The sequence below is a fragment of the Mytilus edulis genome, chromosome 3, assembly GCF_963676685.1.
Source record: "Mytilus edulis chromosome 3, xbMytEdul2.2, whole genome shotgun sequence".
NCBI lineage: Eukaryota > Metazoa > Mollusca > Bivalvia > Mytilida > Mytilidae > Mytilus > Mytilus edulis.
In genome coordinates, this window is record NC_092346.1 from 32891237 (window position 1) to 32911995 (window position 20759).

General features: G+C 31.0%; 2 protein-coding genes across 2 annotated transcripts in view; both read left to right on the forward strand.

Moving 5' to 3' along the window:
* Nucleotides 1-19566, forward strand: part of LOC139516256 (eIF-2-alpha kinase GCN2-like) — a 43665-nt gene extending 24099 nt beyond the window's left edge. Inside the window, exons 11-15 of the mRNA XM_071306253.1 lie at nucleotides 9757-9821; nucleotides 10536-10647; nucleotides 12094-12194; nucleotides 12777-12910; nucleotides 19320-19566. Coding sequence (XP_071162354.1) covers nucleotides 9757-9821; nucleotides 10536-10647; nucleotides 12094-12194; nucleotides 12777-12910; nucleotides 19320-19507 — 600 coding nt within the window. The 3' untranslated portion in view covers nucleotides 19508-19566. The remainder of the gene's footprint in view (nucleotides 1-9756; nucleotides 9822-10535; nucleotides 10648-12093; nucleotides 12195-12776; nucleotides 12911-19319) is intronic.
* On the forward strand, nucleotides 644-4673 carry LOC139516265 (uncharacterized). The gene is made up of 2 exons (XM_071306263.1): nucleotides 644-839; nucleotides 1577-4673. The coding sequence occupies exon 2, from the start codon at nucleotides 1585-1587 to the stop codon at nucleotides 2554-2556; it is 972 nt and encodes a 323-aa protein (XP_071162364.1). The 5' UTR covers nucleotides 644-839; nucleotides 1577-1584; the 3' UTR covers nucleotides 2557-4673.
* Nucleotides 19567-20759: the final 1193 nt, after the last annotated feature.

Sequence of the window (20759 nt, forward strand, 5' to 3'; positions counted from 1 at the left end):
TTTAGTCACCTGTGAAAATGAAATATAATTGCTTCAAATAGTTCGATAAATCCTTTTTATAGTTTCCAAAAACTTTTTTGCTAGACAAAGTAATAGTTCAAAGGCAGTGGCTATTTTTCCAGATCTATATGCTTTATGATTTTTATGTTTCAATTGTTTTACAGCATAGTTTAAAAATCTGAGATTTCATTTTTATGCATACCTGTAGCATTTAAATGATTTTAGAAATAATTTCAACTACATTTTTTTATTAAATATAATTTCATTGCTTCCAAATTGATCTACAATAGTTTTTATTTTTATTCCTTTTTTTTCAAAATTTTTACTCAGAAATGTTTTAAAACGTTTATATGTATCTCAAATATTGTTACACTTATCTTCTTCACCTAAATGACGAATACTAGTAATAATTTAATTCTTTTATGACAATGCTTATTTTCGTAGTACTTTTCTAAAGTTAACATTCATTCTTTACAAAGAACCGGCAACATAACAACTTAACTATATTGCAGGTGTCATTGCTATCGAAATATGCTATTTTGCTCGTTTTAATTAAGATATTTTTTAAATCAAAATTAGCCACTGCCACTATAGAATGCTCATTTTCAGTTATCTATTATTAAGATTTAATCATTCAGCATTAAATCAATTTAATAAATTGAGAGTATCGTCTGCTAAACTAGAGTTAACTTTTCTTTAATTTTGATGGACTTAAGCGTCTTTTGTTAACCTACATTTTTCATAAGCGGTTTTCCCGCTTTTATTTGGTATAAAATTGCATGCTTTTCGTGATTTGTTCATTGCGTGATTTGAACTCTGAAGGAACACAAAAAGGACAGGTAGATTCGGACATAAGATAAGTACATAATGTTTTATTGATAGTTAGATTAGTTACTGCAATTGTATTTTCCGGATTATTTTTATTTCTGTAATTTGTAAAAGAAATTATTTGATTTTAAATGAAAGTTATTTCTTGCAAATAGTTCGATTCATTAATTCAATTTTTCTCTCACTTGAATAGCATATTACACGGAACAAACTATATTCTAATAATAATAGTTATGTTATATTGTGCACACTTATATTTCATTGACTAGCATTAAAATTAAATGCTTTACTACAGGTGATATATTTTGTTTTAAATGTATTAGCGATACACTTTGAACAGGTAATAATATTACAATGTATGTTGTGTATGCCGTGTTATCATTAACATGACCGGAAACGTTACATGATTTATACATGTGTGTTTAATTTGCGGAAACATAGTTTAATTAAGTTAAGCTTGGTAATAGAAGCTATCAAACGTTTTTAAAACGATGTGTATTTTGTTAAGAAAGCACACATCGTAGCTGTTTTGAGTTATGTTTTTATAATAAACTTCATTTGTTTTGATGCAAAAAAATATTTCAAAAGTTTAGTTAAGACTACGCAGTGTAAACATTTTGGTATTTCAAGTTATTTAAATTTGAGTAATTAATTCATTTATCTTATGTTAAATTCATACATGTTTAAATATGATCTGGACTTTTAAGACTTGATGCATGTATCTAATCTGTATTTATGATTATAATAGTTATAACAATGCCAAGAGGTAGAGGTAGACGTCGCCGACAGGACCAGGTTAGAGGTCCGGAGCTTCGGGTTAGGAGGGCTCCCAGGGAAGTACAACAGCCACAACCAGTTGTGAGAAACGTGGGAAGGCGTCCGCCAGCTGATGTAGAGCAAGAAGCATATATAGAAAGAAGACAGCGGGTTGATGAACCCGAATTAGTTGCCATGCAACCTGTTGACATTCGAGTGAATGAGCCGCAATTAGCTGCATTAGGTGAGATAAATGAAGTTTATGATGAACCTCTAATGTTACCTGGCTTTAATGAAGTTGACATATTTATAAGCCAAAAACTTAAGGACAAAATTTGGAATTTTGAATACATTGATTTGTCTCTTATGCACCGTAAGAATTTTAACAGCCAAACAAATAATGAAAACACAATTGGCATCAATGAGGGTATGCTTGTTATTCAAAACAAAGTTAAAAAACCTCATACTGTTAGTTCTGTTGAAGATTGGACTGATTCATTTATTGCCTATGCCCAGGTCCTTATCGAAAGATATCCTGGAAAGGCAAGTGAACTTTTCTCGTATATGTCCATAATAAGGGGTGCAGCAGCTGATCATTCTTTTGAAAAATGCTATTCTTATGACCAACAATTCCGTTTAAGGGTATCAAGGGATCATACAAAGAAATGGTCATCCATAGATGGTTTTTTGTGGTTACGTATTTTAACTGCCAGTACTCCAAAACAACAACACGCTGATGTTAGTAATAAATGCTACGATTTTAATTTTAAAGGTTTTTGCAACAAACGCAATTGCCAATACAGACATGCATGTCTCAAATGTGGTTTAGATCACTCTTCCTTAAGATGTCGTCGATTTATGGACAATGAAATTGATACTGATCCATCTAGGTATAATAGGAATGACATTGCACCTTTCCAAAACAACTCTGCTAATAGACAAAACCCAAAAGGAAGTTTTAACAAAAGATAATTTACATATAATTTAAATGAACTCTTGTCTAATGCTGATTTACATTAATTTTGTATGCTGACAGTGCAGGTGGTTTTTTCTTGGGTTGTGCAGTTTATTCAAATGGGTCATGATCATTTTCAAAATAGCCATATAATTGGGACAAAGTTTTATTAGTTGACATCACTTATTTAAAAATAATACCTATGCTTTAGTCATCTTTTTATTCATTTAAATGAATTTCATTGTGGTAATTTGGCTATTGTTGCAATTTGAAATATAACAATTATAAGCTTCAAACAGCATGTAACTTCGCATTTGCTGCATTTTTACGTGCGAGTGAACTTGCCACTCCATCACATGTTGAACATACATTGTAGGCGAGATATATATATTGATCATGTAAAGTCAGCTTTTTATTACTATAGGTTTTTCTGAACTGATAAAAAAGGGAGATCCATTACTTTAAAAGTTTGTTGATCAAAATAAACAAATGAGATTTGTCCTCTACATTTACGTACTTTTTTCCAAATAAGACCTGGAAATAATGGTCCGCTTTTATACATATAAATGGGAAATCCTTTATAAGAGTTCAGTTTCAAATTGGTTTGAACATAGGACTCCGGTCAAGTGAATAAATGTTGAGTTGTACACGTTGCTTATATTTGCATTGTTGTATAGTATGGTTGTTCTACTACCTTGAACTGTTGTATAGTATGGTTGATATACTACTTTGAACTGTTGTATAGTATGGATGATATACTACGTTGAACTGTTGTATAGTATGGTTGATATACTACGTTGAACTGTTGTATAGTATGGTTGATATACTACGTTGAACTGTTGTATAGTATGGTTGATATACTACGTTGAACTGTTGTATAGTATGGTTGATATACTACGTTGAATTTTGTATAGTATGGTTGATATACTACGTTGAATTTTGTATAGTATGGTTGATATACTACGTTGAACTGTTGTATAGTATGGTTGATATACTACGTTGAACTGTTGTATAGTATGGTTGATATACTACGTTGAACTGTGGTATAGTATAGTTCATAAACATGTACTACGTTGAACTGCTGTAAGTATGGTTGATCTACTACGTTCAATTGATATGGTTGAATTTAAAAACCTATGTAATTTCAGAATTTGTTTAAGTGTGAATTTTTTGTCATGGATTGATAAATTTTGTTTGGCGATGCTCACAAACGGAGTTTGCTAGCATTTGGCTGAATTTATCACAGTTGGCGTCTGGTAGCCCAGTTGCCATTTGGAGAAAACATATGATGGTTGCCCTTCAATGTTTTTATCTTGGACATTAATGAGAAATTGTCGATGAATGCAAATTCGTTGGCCGGTTGATACATAGTTGAACTGTCCTAATAAATCCATGACAAAAAATTGCCAAAATTCAAACTTACTATTTGTTGTTTTTTATTATGATCATATATTAGTTTGTCTTACAATTTGTTCACATTTGTATAACGAAGGTAATCTGGAGTCGTTGGAAATATTACGAGGGATTTCAACGAATTTGGGTTATCTTTTATCTGGTATATCGTATTCCTAAATTGACTTCTGTTGGTTTCTTTCGAATATTTAATAATAAGATTTAATCATTCAGCATTAAATCAATTTAATAAATTGAGAGTATCGTCTGCTAAACTAGAGTTAACTTTTCTTTAATTTTGATGGACTTAAGCGTCTTTTGTTAACCTACATTTTTCATAAGCGGTTTTCCCGCTTTTATTTGGTATAAAATTGCATGCTTTTCGTGATTTGTTCATTGCGTGATTTGAACTCTGAAGGAACACAAAAACCCACCCTATCCCACCCTTTAGAATATTTTTTCTGCTGTTTGTTGTATATTTTCAGATATTGCCAAAAGAAGCGTCATGGATTGGACAGAATTTTTACTGAATACATAGTTTTACTGAAGGGCTGAATTTATCACAGTTGGCGTCTGGTAGCCCAGTTGCCATTTGGAGAAAACATATGATGGTTGCCCTTCAATGTTTTTATCTTGGACATTAATGAGAAATTGTCGATGAATGCAAATTCGTTGGCCGGTTGATACATAGTTGAACTGTCCTAATAAATCCATGACAAAAAATTGCCAAAATTCAAACTTACTATTTGTTGTTTTTTATTATGATCATATATTAGTTTGTCTTACAATTTGTTCACATTTGTATAACGAAGGTAATCTGGAGTCGTTGGAAATATTACGAGGGATTTCAACGAATTTGGGTTATCTTTTATCTGGTATATCGTATTCCTAAATTGACTTCTGTTGGTTTCTTTCGAATATTTAATAATGACGATTTCATTAAGCAATTCAGCTATATTCAATTAAATCTACCCGACTTTTGCATGTTTCTATCAATTACGTTTTAAAAGAACTAATACTTTTTTTATAATTTTAATATAAGTAGTATAGTTAAAGGGAATTAACAACGAGATATAGAAAAACAAATCAGTTTTTGTTCGGTCATTAATGAAAGTGAAATAGTGGAATGATAATTCACATTTAGCAGCCACTTTGCATCAGTTTTGTCAACATCAGCAAAGAAACGTCGCCAGTAAATTATTCACTTGAAAGTGGATAATTCGGCATTAAATTCGTATTCATGTGAATGTCAGTTGAATAACTAAACTGGAGAAGGGTTACGCATAAACTAGACGTGTTCAGAAGTTAAAAGAAAAAGAACATTTACATTGGAAGTGAAACAAGGAGAAACAATTTGGTTCACTGAATCGATCTACAAAAACTCATTCTTATACCGTTAAACCTACAATATAGAATCAAACAGACCTAGAAAAAATCCAATTGCATGAGTTCGATATCTATCTATATCTATGTTTTATCTTGATATTGAGTTATATGACCGTCGGCAGTCTTCGGAAGTTGGACACGATGATTAATTAGATTGCGTCTAGACTAAAATACACACCAAATGATGATTCATACTATAGTTTAGACCGTTGGGTTTACTGTTTAATACCTTGTTCACACGTACATTTAATTCGAATTGAATTCGAATCGAATTCGCCAATAGTGTTTAAACACTCTTCTTTAATTTTTTAATTCGAATTGATTCGAATTATCCAATTCGCATATTAGAAAAACGCTTTTGTCAATAGGAAGTAAAAGTTAACGTCGTCTGGACAGTTTAGCGAATTTGACGTGCATTGCAATTTGAATTAGAATTGACGTGAGGACATAAAACGTTTCAAATGCAAATTAAACTAATTCGAATTAGTTAATGCGAATTGAATTCGAATTATGTGTGAACTCAGCATAAATGGTTTTACACTATCAATTTTTGGGTTCTTTATAGCTTGTTGTTCGGTGTGAGCCAAGGCTCCGTGTTGAAGGCCGTACATTGACCTATAATGAGTTACTTTTATAAATTGTTATTTGGATGGAGAGTTGTTTCATTGGCACTCACACAATATCTAACTATATCTATCGACTCTATGCAACGTAAATTGTTTATTTTATGGTGTTTTTTTTTAATTTGGATGTACGTTTTAGTATGTTATTAGTCGAATAGGAGAAATTGTGAGAAATCCGGGAATACGATCGACAGCTAATGCCCCTATAGGTTTCAGACTGAAATACTGTTACTGCATTGTCAATTTATTCTTAATTATATTTTATCTTGTAATCTTAACTCGTTTTACTCGTGTTGAAAGTGTTTCAGTATTCCCAGTATTTCACATACAACTATAATTCTTATCTGGAAAAAAGTTTGATTGTTTTAGTTATTATTCTTATTATCATGTGGTCAAACTCAACAGATTCTTGCCTCAATCCGTATGAAAATAACAAGATCTGATATTATTACAAAAAAGACTACTTTCAACCAGATACCAAATGACGTGCATGGATTCATTTTAAAGGTAATAAAAATCCATGAATATCAGTTTTTTTTTAATTTGGCGTTGATTGTAGCAACATAATTGTATGTAACTAAGCTGCGTTTATTCAAGTAATATATTATCTATAACTATAATTAACATACTGTGAACTTTTTCTCGGGTAAACGCCAATCTGACAGTAACCTAACAATGATCAAATTAATATTCTAGTCTTAATCTACACTCTGCTCATTGTCATTTTCGTCTACGGCATACTGCGTCTTCAAGAGACGCTCCGAAATTCTTGACGCCATGTGTGATGTCCATATTATGAGTATACATATAGTAGCCAATGTGTGCAAATTAACATGATCTCATCCGGAATATGCATTTAACGTTGCGCTGGACATTAAATAGTCATTCATAATCATGAGACAAACAACACATTTAAATAAAATGGTGGTTGTCTTTGATATTCTTTTATTTTCGTTTTACCAAAAAAGTTAATTATCTATAAAATTATGTATAAATTCATTATAGTACTTTTAGCTTTTGCTGATCTATGATTGATAGTTGTTTTACGAACGTCTAGTGGCAAATATTTCATGCATATTTATGGCGGAGACCAATTTACAGAATTTATTTCACACAGGAAGCAAGAAATTGCATGTGTTGTCATGGATAATAATTAAGAGAAAAGGAGGGGCGTAATAAAGAATCATAAGACCAATAGAATTAAACAACACCATGAATATATAGAGGCGACAAAAGGAAAAACAACAATAACAAAATATAAATAAAAACAGATTCAACACGAAGCTTGGGCCTCCACAAAAACAGGAAATATGAAAATATCTCATAGATAATTTATTCATAGTAAGCATGGTCGCTTGAAGTAATCTCACCTAAACTTAAAAGAGACCACCAAAAAGGGACCAGATAAACATTTATCTTTGTATGCATTCTGATGACCAATTTTACGTGCTATCCCGCATGACTATCAGATATTTATTTGGAGTTACACAAGCTGTATCATAGTTTTGTTTCATCCTTATTTCAGTTTTCAATATAAAACGAATATTTGTTCTGGTTGAATGTCACGGATAGTATACACCATGCCCTTCTCTCAAGGCCTCGTTATTTTATCTTTATGAAAAAAAAAAAATATTGAAAAGCTTATTCAACCACTTTGCAATATGATATACCAACTCTCACGTGATTTCCAACGTGTTTTGTCAAACGATTTTCAATGTATATTATTGTTAATTTTGCTGTTATTTGTTTTCAACATCCGTAGTATTTATGCAAGACAAATGTTAACTTGGCATGCCATACTCGATAAAAAATGCAGACGTGAAAGAAAGCACTTCGTCAAAACGTCAACATGAGATGGCATTCCATGAAAGTTATATTTCGACGATTTCGTCTTTATAAAACAAAATTATTAAATATGTGAATCCATCTATAAAAAGGATATTTGTATTAAATTCTGAAGTTGGCACCATATCGATCTGCTGACTGTAGAATGTTACGGAGAAAAGCCTAATTTTCATTCAACTATATATCCCCGAGGAACCAGTAATGACGCACCTAACGTTGTGTTTGTCTCTGCATTTAATCTACCATTTAAAAGAAAAAGAAACACGGAACAGAATTAAAGATTGATGACTTGTTAATGTATTTCAATCATTAAACAGTTGATTTTTGAAACAGTAAAAGCAATAAAAATCATGTTTGCTAACATTACAAACGGACTGTCAACTTATGATGGGTACCAGTAATGACGCACTATAAACAAACCAGTAAAAACCACTTGCAGTGTACCTGATGTTCAATATATATACAACTCGTCTAAACATCAACCCAACAATGTGAGATCTGTAAATTTGCTTTCGCAAATTTTTGGTTCTTCCCTCGCCGGGATTCGAACCCATGCTACTGTGATATCGTGACACCAAATCGCCTGCACTGCAGCCGTCCCGCTAGACCACACAACCACCTGGGCTCTATATAATTATATATATAATTATGCATAGTAGTTCGACCGGGCTAGATATTACACATACCGTGGAATTGATCGTAAAAATTCATAATATTTATTTTATCCAATTAGAATTTATTTGTACGTATCACATTTATAGCAATATTTTACAAGTTCTTGGTACAGTTGTTTGTCAGAAAATGTCATGAATGTATCATACCTCGGAAATGGCGGCGTTGAATCGGGATTTGATTGTTAGCAAAAGTTAGATTTTCGATGTGGCCACAGGCCTCGACCATGCTAAATATTGTTGTAAACTGCGTCAAAATTTCAAACAATCAAAATGAGAGTAACATTATTTTGGTCGAGGCCTGTGGCCAATGCGAATTTCAACCAGGAAGTGTGAAATTCATTAAAAATTTGGACATTTTGAGCGTTCTGGTTCGATTCCGGGTATTACGTCACATTGATGACGTCACAATAATATGTTTTTTTTACTATAATAGAAAATAACAATATACATAGATATGTTTTAGCTATAAAGGATCAACCTTATTTCACTTTTATTTTTTGTCACCTCACAGGGCCAATATCGGCACTTCGTGGCCATACTCCTTTCTTCCAGGAAATTACCGTAATCAATTTTTATGATATATCCTGAAACCTGAATTGCTATGGTGAAAGTTAGGTAAATCTACAATTCAGTAATAAGTTTTATCTTCGAAACATTGTATTCAGTACATAAAGGAAGTCTTCATCTAAAGATTAATTATAAGAAAAGTGTCAACTAGATTTCTTGCAACTTTTCAGTTCAATTTCAATTTTAGATAGAACTCAAAAATTTGTATGTATTAAAAACAGGCTATTATTTAAAATTGGAATTATTTTTAATTATGGAATTTCTTGTGCTTGAAATTATAAATAAATTCCAGGTTTATTCTGCACTTCAATGTTCTGTGCTGCGCAGAAACACTTTCTATTACAATGAAGATAGTACATTTACAATAGAATGTACTGTGCCACGCACAACACTATCTATACAAAATACATTGTATGGAAAGTGTTATGAACTACTCAAAACATTATAATACTAAATAAACATGGAATTTATTAAAAATTTCAAGCTCAAGAAATTATGCAAATTCCATAATTAAAAATAATGGTGAAATATTCCTTCTCTCCATCACTGCATCAGTCTTTCTGTTTTTCTTCATGTCATACAATACTAGATAAAACCTTGATCAAATTTCAAAATATTTGAGTGAAAAATTGAATTTGTGGAAGAAAAAAATCCTCTGTAATCTGTAATGGCACCAATCATTATGCTGTAGTTTTCTTTTAAAATTATTACGCTCGTTCATCTTTTACAGGCTTCCAGTATAGTTGTTGATAAGAATGGTAGAATAAGGATTGGTGATTATAGTATTGATAAGAGGTAAGTATTTTATCTGATAGCAGATATATGTAATTCAGACATTGCTGCATGATTAAAGTAAGGTGTGGGTTATTACTTGATATAAATAAGAAGATGTGGTATGAGAGCCAATGATAGAACTCTCTATCCAAGTCAAAATGTATAAAAAGTTATAGTAAGACCTTCATCAGAATTATTATATATGGCAGTGGCGGATCCAGCCATTTTAAAAAGGGGGGTTCCCAACCCAGAGTAAAGGGGGGGGGTTCTAACTATATGCTCCCATTCAAATGCATTGATCGGCCAAAAAAAGGGGGGGTTCCAACCCCCGGAACCCCCCTCCCCGCTGGATCCGCCACTGATATATGGCATGTTTCTATGCCCTTTTCACTGAACAGCAAGCTATAAAGGGCCCCAAAATATTAATTCAAACGAACATTTAAGCGGATTTGTTATCAGAAATGACCAATAGGTCTCTGCTTACCTGAAACTTTGAAAAATTTGTGAAGCACATGTTAATTTCTCTAGAGCTATAATTGTATAATACAAAATTCTGATTTTAAAATTAATTGAGAAAAATCATAAAATGAGCTTAAATAAAAGCGTATATTGTGTTCTTATTTCTTTTAAGTAGTTATGTGAAATTACCGCAGTTATGAACCTGAAACCACAAATTTGAAGTATATTCACAACAAAAGTTGTTGCAAATTTTCCACTTTATCCATTATTTTTTAGGCTGTCTGATCTATATTATGCTGTGGAGTCCTCCCGACCTGGTGTCCATTTTTCAGGAGATAGAGAACTGATACCAGTTAGGGGAGGAAAGAAAGGAGATGTTTATCAATTGGTGAGGATCATGATTTATAAAGAAAAAAGGGCCATTACTATGATTTATTTTTAGCTCACCTGGCCCAAAGGGCCAAGTGAGCTTTTCCCATCACTTTGCGTCCGGCGTCCGGCGTCGTCGTCGTCCAGCGTTGTTAACTTTTACAAAAATCTTCTCTGAAACTACCGGGCCAAATTAAACCAAACTTGGCCACAATCATCATTGGGGTATCTAGTTTTAAAAATGTGTGGCGTGACCCCGCCAACCAACCAAGATGGCCGCCATGGCTAAAAATAGAACATAGGGGTAAAATGCAGTTTTTGGCTTATAACTCAAAAACCAAATCATTTAGAGCAAATCTGACATGTGGTCAAATTGTTTATCAGGTCAAGAGCTATCTGCCCTGAAATTTTCAGATCAATCGGACAACCCGTTGTTGGGTTGCTGCCCCTGAATTGGTAATTTTAAGGAAATTTTGCTGTTTTTGGTTATTATCTTGAATATTATTATAGATAGAGATAAACTGTAAACAGCAATAATGTTCAGCAAAGTAAGATTTACAAATAAGTCAGCATGACCAAAATGGTCAGTTGACCCCTTTAGGAGTTATTGCCCTTTATAGTCAATTTTAACCATTTTTCATAAACCTTAGTAATCTATTACAAAAATCTTCTCCTCTGAAACTACATGGCCATATTAATCCAAACTTGGCCACAATCATCTTTGGGGTATCTAGTTTAAAAAATGTGTGGCGTGACCCGGCCAACCAACCAAGATGGCCGCCATGGCTAAAAATAGAACATAGGGGTGAAATGTAGATTTTGGCTTATAACTCAAAAACCAAAGCATTTAGAGCAAATCTGACTGGGTAAAATTGTTTATCAGGTCAAGATCTATCTGCCCTGAAATTTTCAGACAAATCAGACACTGTAATCACTGGTCCAAGTTCATTATAGATTGAGATAATTGTAGCAACAAGAATGTTCAGTAAACACATCACCATCACAAAAACACCATTTTGTCATGAATTTATCTGTGTCCATTGATAATATGCACATAGACCAAGGTGAGCGACACAGGCTCTTGAGAGCCTCTAGTTTTTATTTAGACTTGATCGCCTCTGAGTTATCACATGAAAACATAGATTGTTGCATCTTTATGCCCCTATCTTTCGCACTTACTAACCCAATTACATTGATGAAATATGGTTTTTACCATCCCTCCGGAAAAAAAGAAAAAAAAACCCACAATAAAATCAAACTAATAATCCGGAAAACTTAAAACTGAAGCATAAATCATATATCTACTTGAGTGTCCTTAAACTTATATTAAATAATGGAGATATGAAAATCAAAGAAAAACTCTTGGAAATCTCTGTTTTAAAAGTAGAAAGTATAAACTTAATGGCAGATAAATTGTTAAAGCCTTTTTATTTCATTTTATTATTCTATGTCTTGTTTTTAACAGGGTTTGATCCTGTTATCTGTAGCTATTGGATTGGATGCCGATCCAGACAAGCCAGAAATACCACAAAATTTCCCTCCTGTGTTTCAAGATTTCTTAACTAAGTATGATTAGTGTTGTATGACTTATATTTATTAATCTGACTTTGATCTGAGATTTAAAAAAGAAAATGTTTTCAGTAGGTTATCATGTTTCCCCCTTGTTTCGAGATTTCTTGACTATGTATAATTGTTTATGAAAATGAGAGGTGGAAGATAATAAAAAAGCGGTATTCAAACTCATAAGTAGAAAAGAGAATGTCAATGAATGCTATGGCAAAATAAAACTGAAAATAGAAATGGGAAATGTGTCAAAGAGAACAACCAACTAAAGAGCAGAAAATAGCCCAAGGCCATCAATGGGTCTTCAACATCCTGCATCGGAGAGGTGGGTTTCTGCTGGTCCTTAAACAAAATTGTGTACTAGTTCAGCAAACATGTTATACTTATGTATAACTTATATTTAGTTGTATGAATAATTTTACTTTGCCTTTTCACTAATTAAAAAAAACTCAGCTTGAGAAGAAATCAAGTATGTATAAGTGTACAGCTGTCGGCTGCTAATATTTGAAATGATATCAGCTTCATAAGCTAGTGTCATTTGCAATAGAAAATTTTCATACATAATTTTTTTATTTTTTATTTTAGATGTTTGATGAAAGATGAGAGACATCGTTGGTCAGTCTATCAATTGTTGGACCATAGTTTTATCAAAGAAGAATTACCACACACCATTCATTATGCTCCTCACAAACCTGCTGCTACAGAAGAAAATGAGAAAAGTATGTTGTGTATTTGTTATATAATAAAGAAGATGTGGTATGATTGCCAATGAGACAGCTCTCCACAAGAGACCAAAATGACACAGAAATGAACAACTATAGGTCACTGTATGGCCTTCAACAATGAGCAATGTCCGAACCACATAGTCAGCTATAAAAGACCCAAAATGAGTATAGTTTAGTTGTACAATGAAGAGATAACTGTATTGTATTTTAAGCTCTGACAGCATCAATTGGTGATTTAATGGTTGCAAATTGAATTAAAGGCGAATTAAATTACTTAATGTTGTTTTCTATCAGTTTCATAAGATAACAATACTGTATTTAAGCTCAGATGGCATCAATTGGTGATTTGATGGTCGCAAATTAAGTTTACTGGGGACGAGCTAGTGAACAGATACATGTACTAGCAATCATTAAATTACCAATTGATGCTGTCTGAGCCTAAAATACAATATTGTTATCTCCATTCTAATGAAACTGGTAGAAAACAACATTTAAATATATGATGTTATCAAATCAAAATGAACGTTTCAAGCATTATTGCATTAGAATGTATAATGTTTCCTTGGAACTTTTTCAAGGATAATAAAGATTTGAGAAAAAGAATATGTGTTAGTTCAATTTGGCCCAACATCTTTCCAATATAATTATGTACATTTCCCCAATGGCAAAGGAGATAACTCCAAAGTTTTATTTTTGTCAAATTTTATCACATTCTGGAGCATTCAAAAAGATTTAGATAGTCTGATGATGAGGTTTGACACAGGAACAGAACATATGATGTCATACTGGCATGTGCAAAAAAAAGTAAAATCACAAAAATACTGAACTCCGGAGAAAATTCAATCGGAAAGTCCCTAATCACATGGCAAAATCAAATGACAAAACACAACAAATGAATGGACAACAACTGTCATATTCCTGACTTGGTACAGACATTTTCAAATGTAAAAAATGGTTGATTGAATCTGATTTTATAGCGCTTAACCTCTCATTTTTACGATAGTCTCATTGAATTCAAAAGACTAGATCAACTAGTCAAAATCTTTTCTATTCAACATAAAAAGAATGTTTACCAATTAAGGGGTCATCCATAATTGTCAACCATTTTCCAAAGTGTACAAAACGTACACTTGGGGGGAGGGGTTAAAAAATCAACATTTTTACCGTACGCTTTTTTTTTAATTTCCAGAATTTATTTCGCTTCCGTAGGGAAGGTCGATGTATAAAATCGAGAATTGGCTTGGGTGTGTTTCTCTTCTTATTTCTTCTTTATTATTTTCACTTGATGATATTTGTTTCGATATCATAATTCCTCAATCCGGATTGAACGATTAACAGATCAAATCATATGAAAACTAAATCTTTCAAAAATGTAAATTTAAGTTGTAAAAAAATTTAAACAAAAAGTTTGCAAGCATTTCTCAGTACCCCCGATTGTCAATTTCACCTGCTTTATTATAGATCGTTATCGTTTCACTCTGTTTAATAAACAAAACTGATGGAAACACTAAATTCTTATGTATTGATCTTGACAAGACGGCATTTTGTGAAAAGATTTTAAACTGGTCCTTAAATTAATTTCCTTGTAATGTATTCCAAAACAGTAAACCGGAAGTAAACTTATTTTTCTTAGTATAAGCCTCCTTTAATTAGGAGCACCTCAAATTGAAATTTAATCTTAACCTTAAAAACTATCCAATATATGTACACGTTACAGTATACAGTACTTGCAACCTTAGGCGTTACTGTTTGACGTGAACTTGACTGATCGGTGAATGATCGGTGACGGATGTTTGACTGATTGATGAGTGATCGGTGATCGGTGACCCATAGGATCCGTCAGATAGGTCAAATAACCTATGTGAGAGTTACCCTGACAACTGTCACCGATCGATCAGTAAATTAAATTTATGCACGGATCGGACGGATACGTATATTTTAAAATTCTTATGTAAACCGAACTCCACAGTGTTTACAATCGATGAACGCGGACCTCTACGAAGACACCTTAATTTACACGTTATAATTTGTAATAAAATTAGTTGCAATACAAAAGTAAAAACAGAATAAGATGCTTAGAGCGTTAAATTGTTTGTGTTGATTAATATTTTCGTATTAAATATTATAAACATCAGAGACATATAATACATAATTGTATTATATGACTCTGTTAACATGAACTTATTTCTACGAAAATGGTTATTGTTGACCGCCATTGGACTTTTGAACTTTTAATAGTTTCGAATAGGTTGTTTTTTCATGAAATTAAAAGAATGTCAAAGAAATGATATTAAAAGTTTGTTCCCATTGTTTAGAATTACCAAAATTAGTATTCTTTTTATCAAATATTGTACTATTTTATTTGCTATCAGTTATTTTTACCATCTTGAGACAAGTCTTCTAATTAGAATTGAGATATAATGAGAATTAAAATACTTAAACTTTTATTTTTGTGGAATAAGAATGCAGTTATTGATTTATTTTGATGCAAATTATTAACCATCATATGATTTCAGTATTTTTTGTACATCAGGATTGGCTGTTCTTCATAAAACATGCCTACTTTAAGGAAAAAGATATTAAATTTTTGTACGCGTTACCTAAAATGCAAATATTTCTTCATTTTACTGAAAATTATTGACCGTCATTGGACTTTGTACTTTTTATAGTTTAGAATTGTTTTTTTGTTCATAAATTTAAAGGAATGTCAGAGAAATCATACTTAAATTTTGTTCGCATTGTTTAAAATAATCAAAATTATTCTTCTTTTTATCAAAAATGATACTATTTTATTTGAAATCAGTTATTTTTACCATCTTGAGACAAGTCTTCTAATCAGAATTCAGATATAATGAGAATTAAAATACTTAAACTTTTATTTTTGTGGAATAAGAAAGTAGTTATTGATTTATTTTGATACAAATGTCATATGATTTCAGTACTTTTTGTACATAATGATTGGCTGTTCTTCATAAAATAATCTAACTTTAAGGAAAAAGATATTAAATTGTTGTACGCGTTGCCTAAAATGCAAATATTTTTTCATTTTACTGAAATTTATTGACCGCCATTGGATTTTTGTACTTTTTATAGTTTAGAATAGTTTTTTTTCATAAAATTAAAAGAATGGCAGAGAAATCATATTGAAATTTTGTTCGCATAGTTTAAAATAACCAAAATTATTCTTCTTTTTATTAAAAATGATACAATATTTTTGAAATCAGTTATTTTTACCATCTAGAGACAAGTCTTCTAATCAGAATTGAGATATAGTGAGAATTAAAATACTTAAACTTTTATTTTTGTGGAATAAGAATGCAGTTATTGATTTGTTATGATACAAATTATTAACCGTCATATGATTTCAGTACTTTTTGTACATCAGGATTGGCTGTTCTTCATAGAATAATCTAACTTTCAGGAAAAAGGCATAAAATTTTTGTACGCGTTTCCTATAATGCAAATATTTCTTCATTTTACTGAAAATTATTGACCGTCATTGGATTTTTGTACTTTTTATAGTTTAGAATAGTTTTTTTTTCATAAAATTCAAGGAATGGCAGAGAAATCATATTGAAATTTTATTCGCATTGTTAAAAATAACAAAAAAATTATTCTTCTTTTTATTAAAAATGATACTATTTTATTTGAAATCAGTTATTTTTACCATCTAGAGACAAGTCTTCTAATCAGAATTGAGATGTAGTGAGAATTAAAATACTTAAAATTTTATTTTTGTGGAATAAGAATGTAGTTATTGGTTTTTTTTATACAAATTATTAACCGTCATATGATTTCAGTACTTTTTGTACATCAGGATTGGTTGTTCTTCATAAAATATGCTTACTTTTAGGAAAAAGATATTAAATTTTTGTATGCGTTTCCTAAAATGCAAATATTGTTTCATTTTACTGAAAATTATTGACCGCCATTGGATTTTTATACTTTTTATAGTTGAGAATATTTTTTTTATAAAATTAAAATAATATCAGAAAAATCATACTAGAATTTTGTTCGCATTGTTTAAAATAATCAAAATTATTCTTCTTTTTATCAAATATGATACTGTTTTATTTGAAATCAGTTATTTTTTTCATTTTGAGACAAGTCTTCTAATCAGAATCGAGATATAATGAGAATTAAAATACTTAAACTTTTATTTTTTGTGGAATAAGAATGTAGTTATTGATTTATTTTGATACAAATTATTAACCGTCATATGATTTCAGTACTTTTTGTACATCAGGATTGGCTGTTCTTCATAAAATATGCTTACTTTTAGGAAAAAGATATAAAATTTTGTACGTTTCCCTAAATGCAAATATTGTTTCATTTTACTGAAAATTATTGACCGCCATTGGATTTTTGTACTTTTTATAGTTGAGAATAGTTTTTTTTTTTTAAATTAAAATTATATCAGAAAAATCATACTAAAATTTTGTTCGCATTGTTTGAAATAATCAAAATTATTCTTCTTTTTATCAAAATAGATACAATTTTATTTGAAATCAGTTATTTTTACCATCTTGAGACAAGTCTTCTAATTAGAATTGAGATATAACGAGAATTAAAATACTTAAAGTTTTATTTCTGTGGAATAAGAATGCAGTTATTGATTTATTTTGATACAAATTATTAACCGTCATATGATTTCAGTACTTTTTGTACATCAGGATTGGCTGTTCTTCATAAAACATGCTTACTTTAAGGAAAAAGATTTTAATTTTTTTTACGCCTTACCTAAAATGCAAATATTTCTTCATTTTACTGAAAATTATTGACCGCCATTGGATTTTGTACTTTTTATAGTTTAAAATAGTTTTTTTGTTCATAAAATTAAAGGAATGTCAGAGAAATCATACTAAAATTTTATTCGCATTGTTTAAAATAACCAAAATTATTCTTCTTTTTATTAAAGATGATACTATTTTATTTGAAATCAGTTATTTTACCATCTTGAGACAAGTCTGCTAATTAGAATTGAGATGTAATGAGACTTAAAATACTTAAAATAAATGATTGCATTACTTTTTGTCCATCAGGATTGGTTGTTCATCATAAATTATGTTTACCTTAAGGAAAGAGATATTATTTTTTTGTACGTGTTGGCAAAAATGCAAATATTTCTTCTCATGTTTGGAAAATAATGAAATAAAAATCGCGATGTAGACACCGTTTTAGAACTCGCCGGTTTTGAAAATATATAACCTAAATAAAACGAAAAAGACCATTCTTTAATGATGATATTTTAATTAAGGTTTTATCTGTACATTTCTTTTCATTTCAATTCATAAAACTTTGCTAAATAATTAATAAACAAAATGTATCATTGAACGTTCGATTTTCAAGAGTCGCCATTTTAATTAGATTAAACGAAACTAAGATTCCGTAATTTGTATTAGTTTATCATGTGACGTATTAAAGTTCAATCCGTCATCAAGGTCGATTGGTACTATCCGTCCGATCAGTCCGATCAGTCAATTACTTTTACTATAAGTCTGACGGATTGCTGACGTGAGTTTGACGCGAACTTGACTGATCGGTGACTGATCGATGACCGCTGACTGATCGCTGAAATAGTAACGCCTAAGGTTGCAAGTACTGTATATACATAAACTATAATAGTGCCATGAATGGCATATTTACAGGGACCTTTTAAATAGAAATACAGGCGGGAAATTTAAAAACTTAAAATGTTTTAAAACATTACACTTTTATTGATTGCTGTCTTTAGCTCTGATTCCATCAACAACTGTCAGTCCATACTTTACCAATGCAATATAATTATGCATTTCCCTTTCTTTGATTCTTAGCATAGTTTATGTGCCCTTTTGTTAATCTTTTGCATGCTCTAGGTGCCCTTTTTCATTGGAGTTCCCACTGTGTGATAGGGGAAACACTAATCTTCGAACTCTTTATTCTAACAAAACACAAGCATCACAGATAGATGTCATCAAATAAAACAGTCAGTTATGTTTTAGTTTATTTTCAAAGCAAATTTCTAAATTAAACTAAAATATAATAAACAGGATCTTCTTTTTATTAAGAATGATTGATTCCTCTCTTGAAATCTGAAAATGGTTGATGTACACTTTTTGAGGGAGGGCGGGGGGTCTGAAAAAGTGTACGTTTTGTACACTTTGGAAAATGGTTGACAATTATGGATGACCCCTAAGAGAAATAGGTTCAACAACTTGTGAGAATTGGATATTGCTTGATATCAACTCTTGTCTTTTCATTTGAATAGTAATAATAAACTCACCTAAGATTGTTTATAATTATTTTGAAATTAGATAGTTGTTAACAAGCAGTATCAAATTCTCAATCATTACGAAAACTAAAAATCCCAACTTCAAAAAAAGGAAAGATAACTGGATGAGTAATAGTATTTTTCTAATTATAGAACAAGGCGTAAACAAAGACAATGATTCAGAAGATGATGACTTAGCAGATTTACCTTTCATCACGGCCTTGGAGGCCAGTGGACAGTCCCGTCTAACAAATGAATTTGAAGTCCTTAGGTCTCTAGGGAAAGGAGGATTTGGTGATGTCATTGAGGTAATTACGTCCAGAACTAGCATTGTCATGTGACCTTGACTCCATTTACTTGTTTCATCGAGCAGGTTTAATGGGAAGCAAATGGCTGTCAGGTATGTATGTCTATCTGTCTGACTGTCTGTCCTCTCCTGTGTCAGTCACTATCAGGTTAAACCAGTCTGTGCCAAACTGTTCTAAGGTTTGTCTGACCAAAAAAGATGTTTTTCTACTATATTTTCAAAGAAAAAATCTGAAAATTTCTGTGTGACAGAATGTTTTTTTTGTCTGACATTTTTTTGTTGGTCAGAGATAGTTTGTGATACACTGAGATTTTAGTATAAAGAATTTAGTATCGTGATTGAAACAAATATAAACTTAGCACATTTATTCGTTATGATATGAACTTTGGAAAATATATGCCAAATAGGAGTATTGACCCAGATTTTGTGATTTGTTTGCTTTTTGAAGCATGGTGTCTAATGGTTCATTATTCCTTTGAAATTTATAGTTTCAGATTATGTGTATGACAGTTGCATTCAGTACTGATACTGATGGTTTTGATTACCAATGTATTTGCCATTTCAAAATCTTAAGCATTCTAAAAATATTGTCATAGATTTTCACCAAATATTGTGATTGGTTCACAACATCCTAAACCATGGATATTCAACCAATGATGTATCATTATTTTTAATTGCTTTACAAACATTGAAATAACCCCTTAAGTTCTTAATTTGTGAATTTAAATAAAAAAGTACTTTTACAAAACAGTTAAATTGATGAAAATATAACGCTGCATAAACAAAAAACCTGTCTAAAGTGAATTCATCAATCAGATATTCTATAAAAGTTTAAACTGTGTAAGCTGATCACCTGTCTAATCAGAACTTAATCATCAGTTTGAACAGATTTCAATTAATATTTAGTTCGTATGTAAAGACATCTACATATATAAGTTTTGGTATCATGATTGTATCGTCATTTTATTCTCTTTTACAGGTTAGAAATAAACTAGATAGAAGAAAATATGGAATTAAAAGAATACCATTGAATCCTAAAAGTAAATACTTCTACAAGAAAATTACCAGGGAGGTCAAATTACTGTCTCATCTCAATCATGAAAATGTTGTCAGGTAACTAATTTTTTGGGTAACAATTTTTATAGAAAGCTTACATTTTTGTGGATATTTCTATCATTGTTTGATTGATATTACAAAAAATCTTTTAGAATTTTCATAAAGAAAATTAGCTATTTGTTGAAAAATGTAAGTTGTGGTTCCCCTGAAATCATGAAATCCAGGGAAAA

Bases quoted from the DNA above. Each gene is read 5' to 3' on its own strand.
- LOC139516265 (XM_071306263.1), top strand. From the start codon at position 1,585: ATGCCAAGAGGTAGAGGTAGACGTCGCCGACAGGACCAGGTTAGAGGT.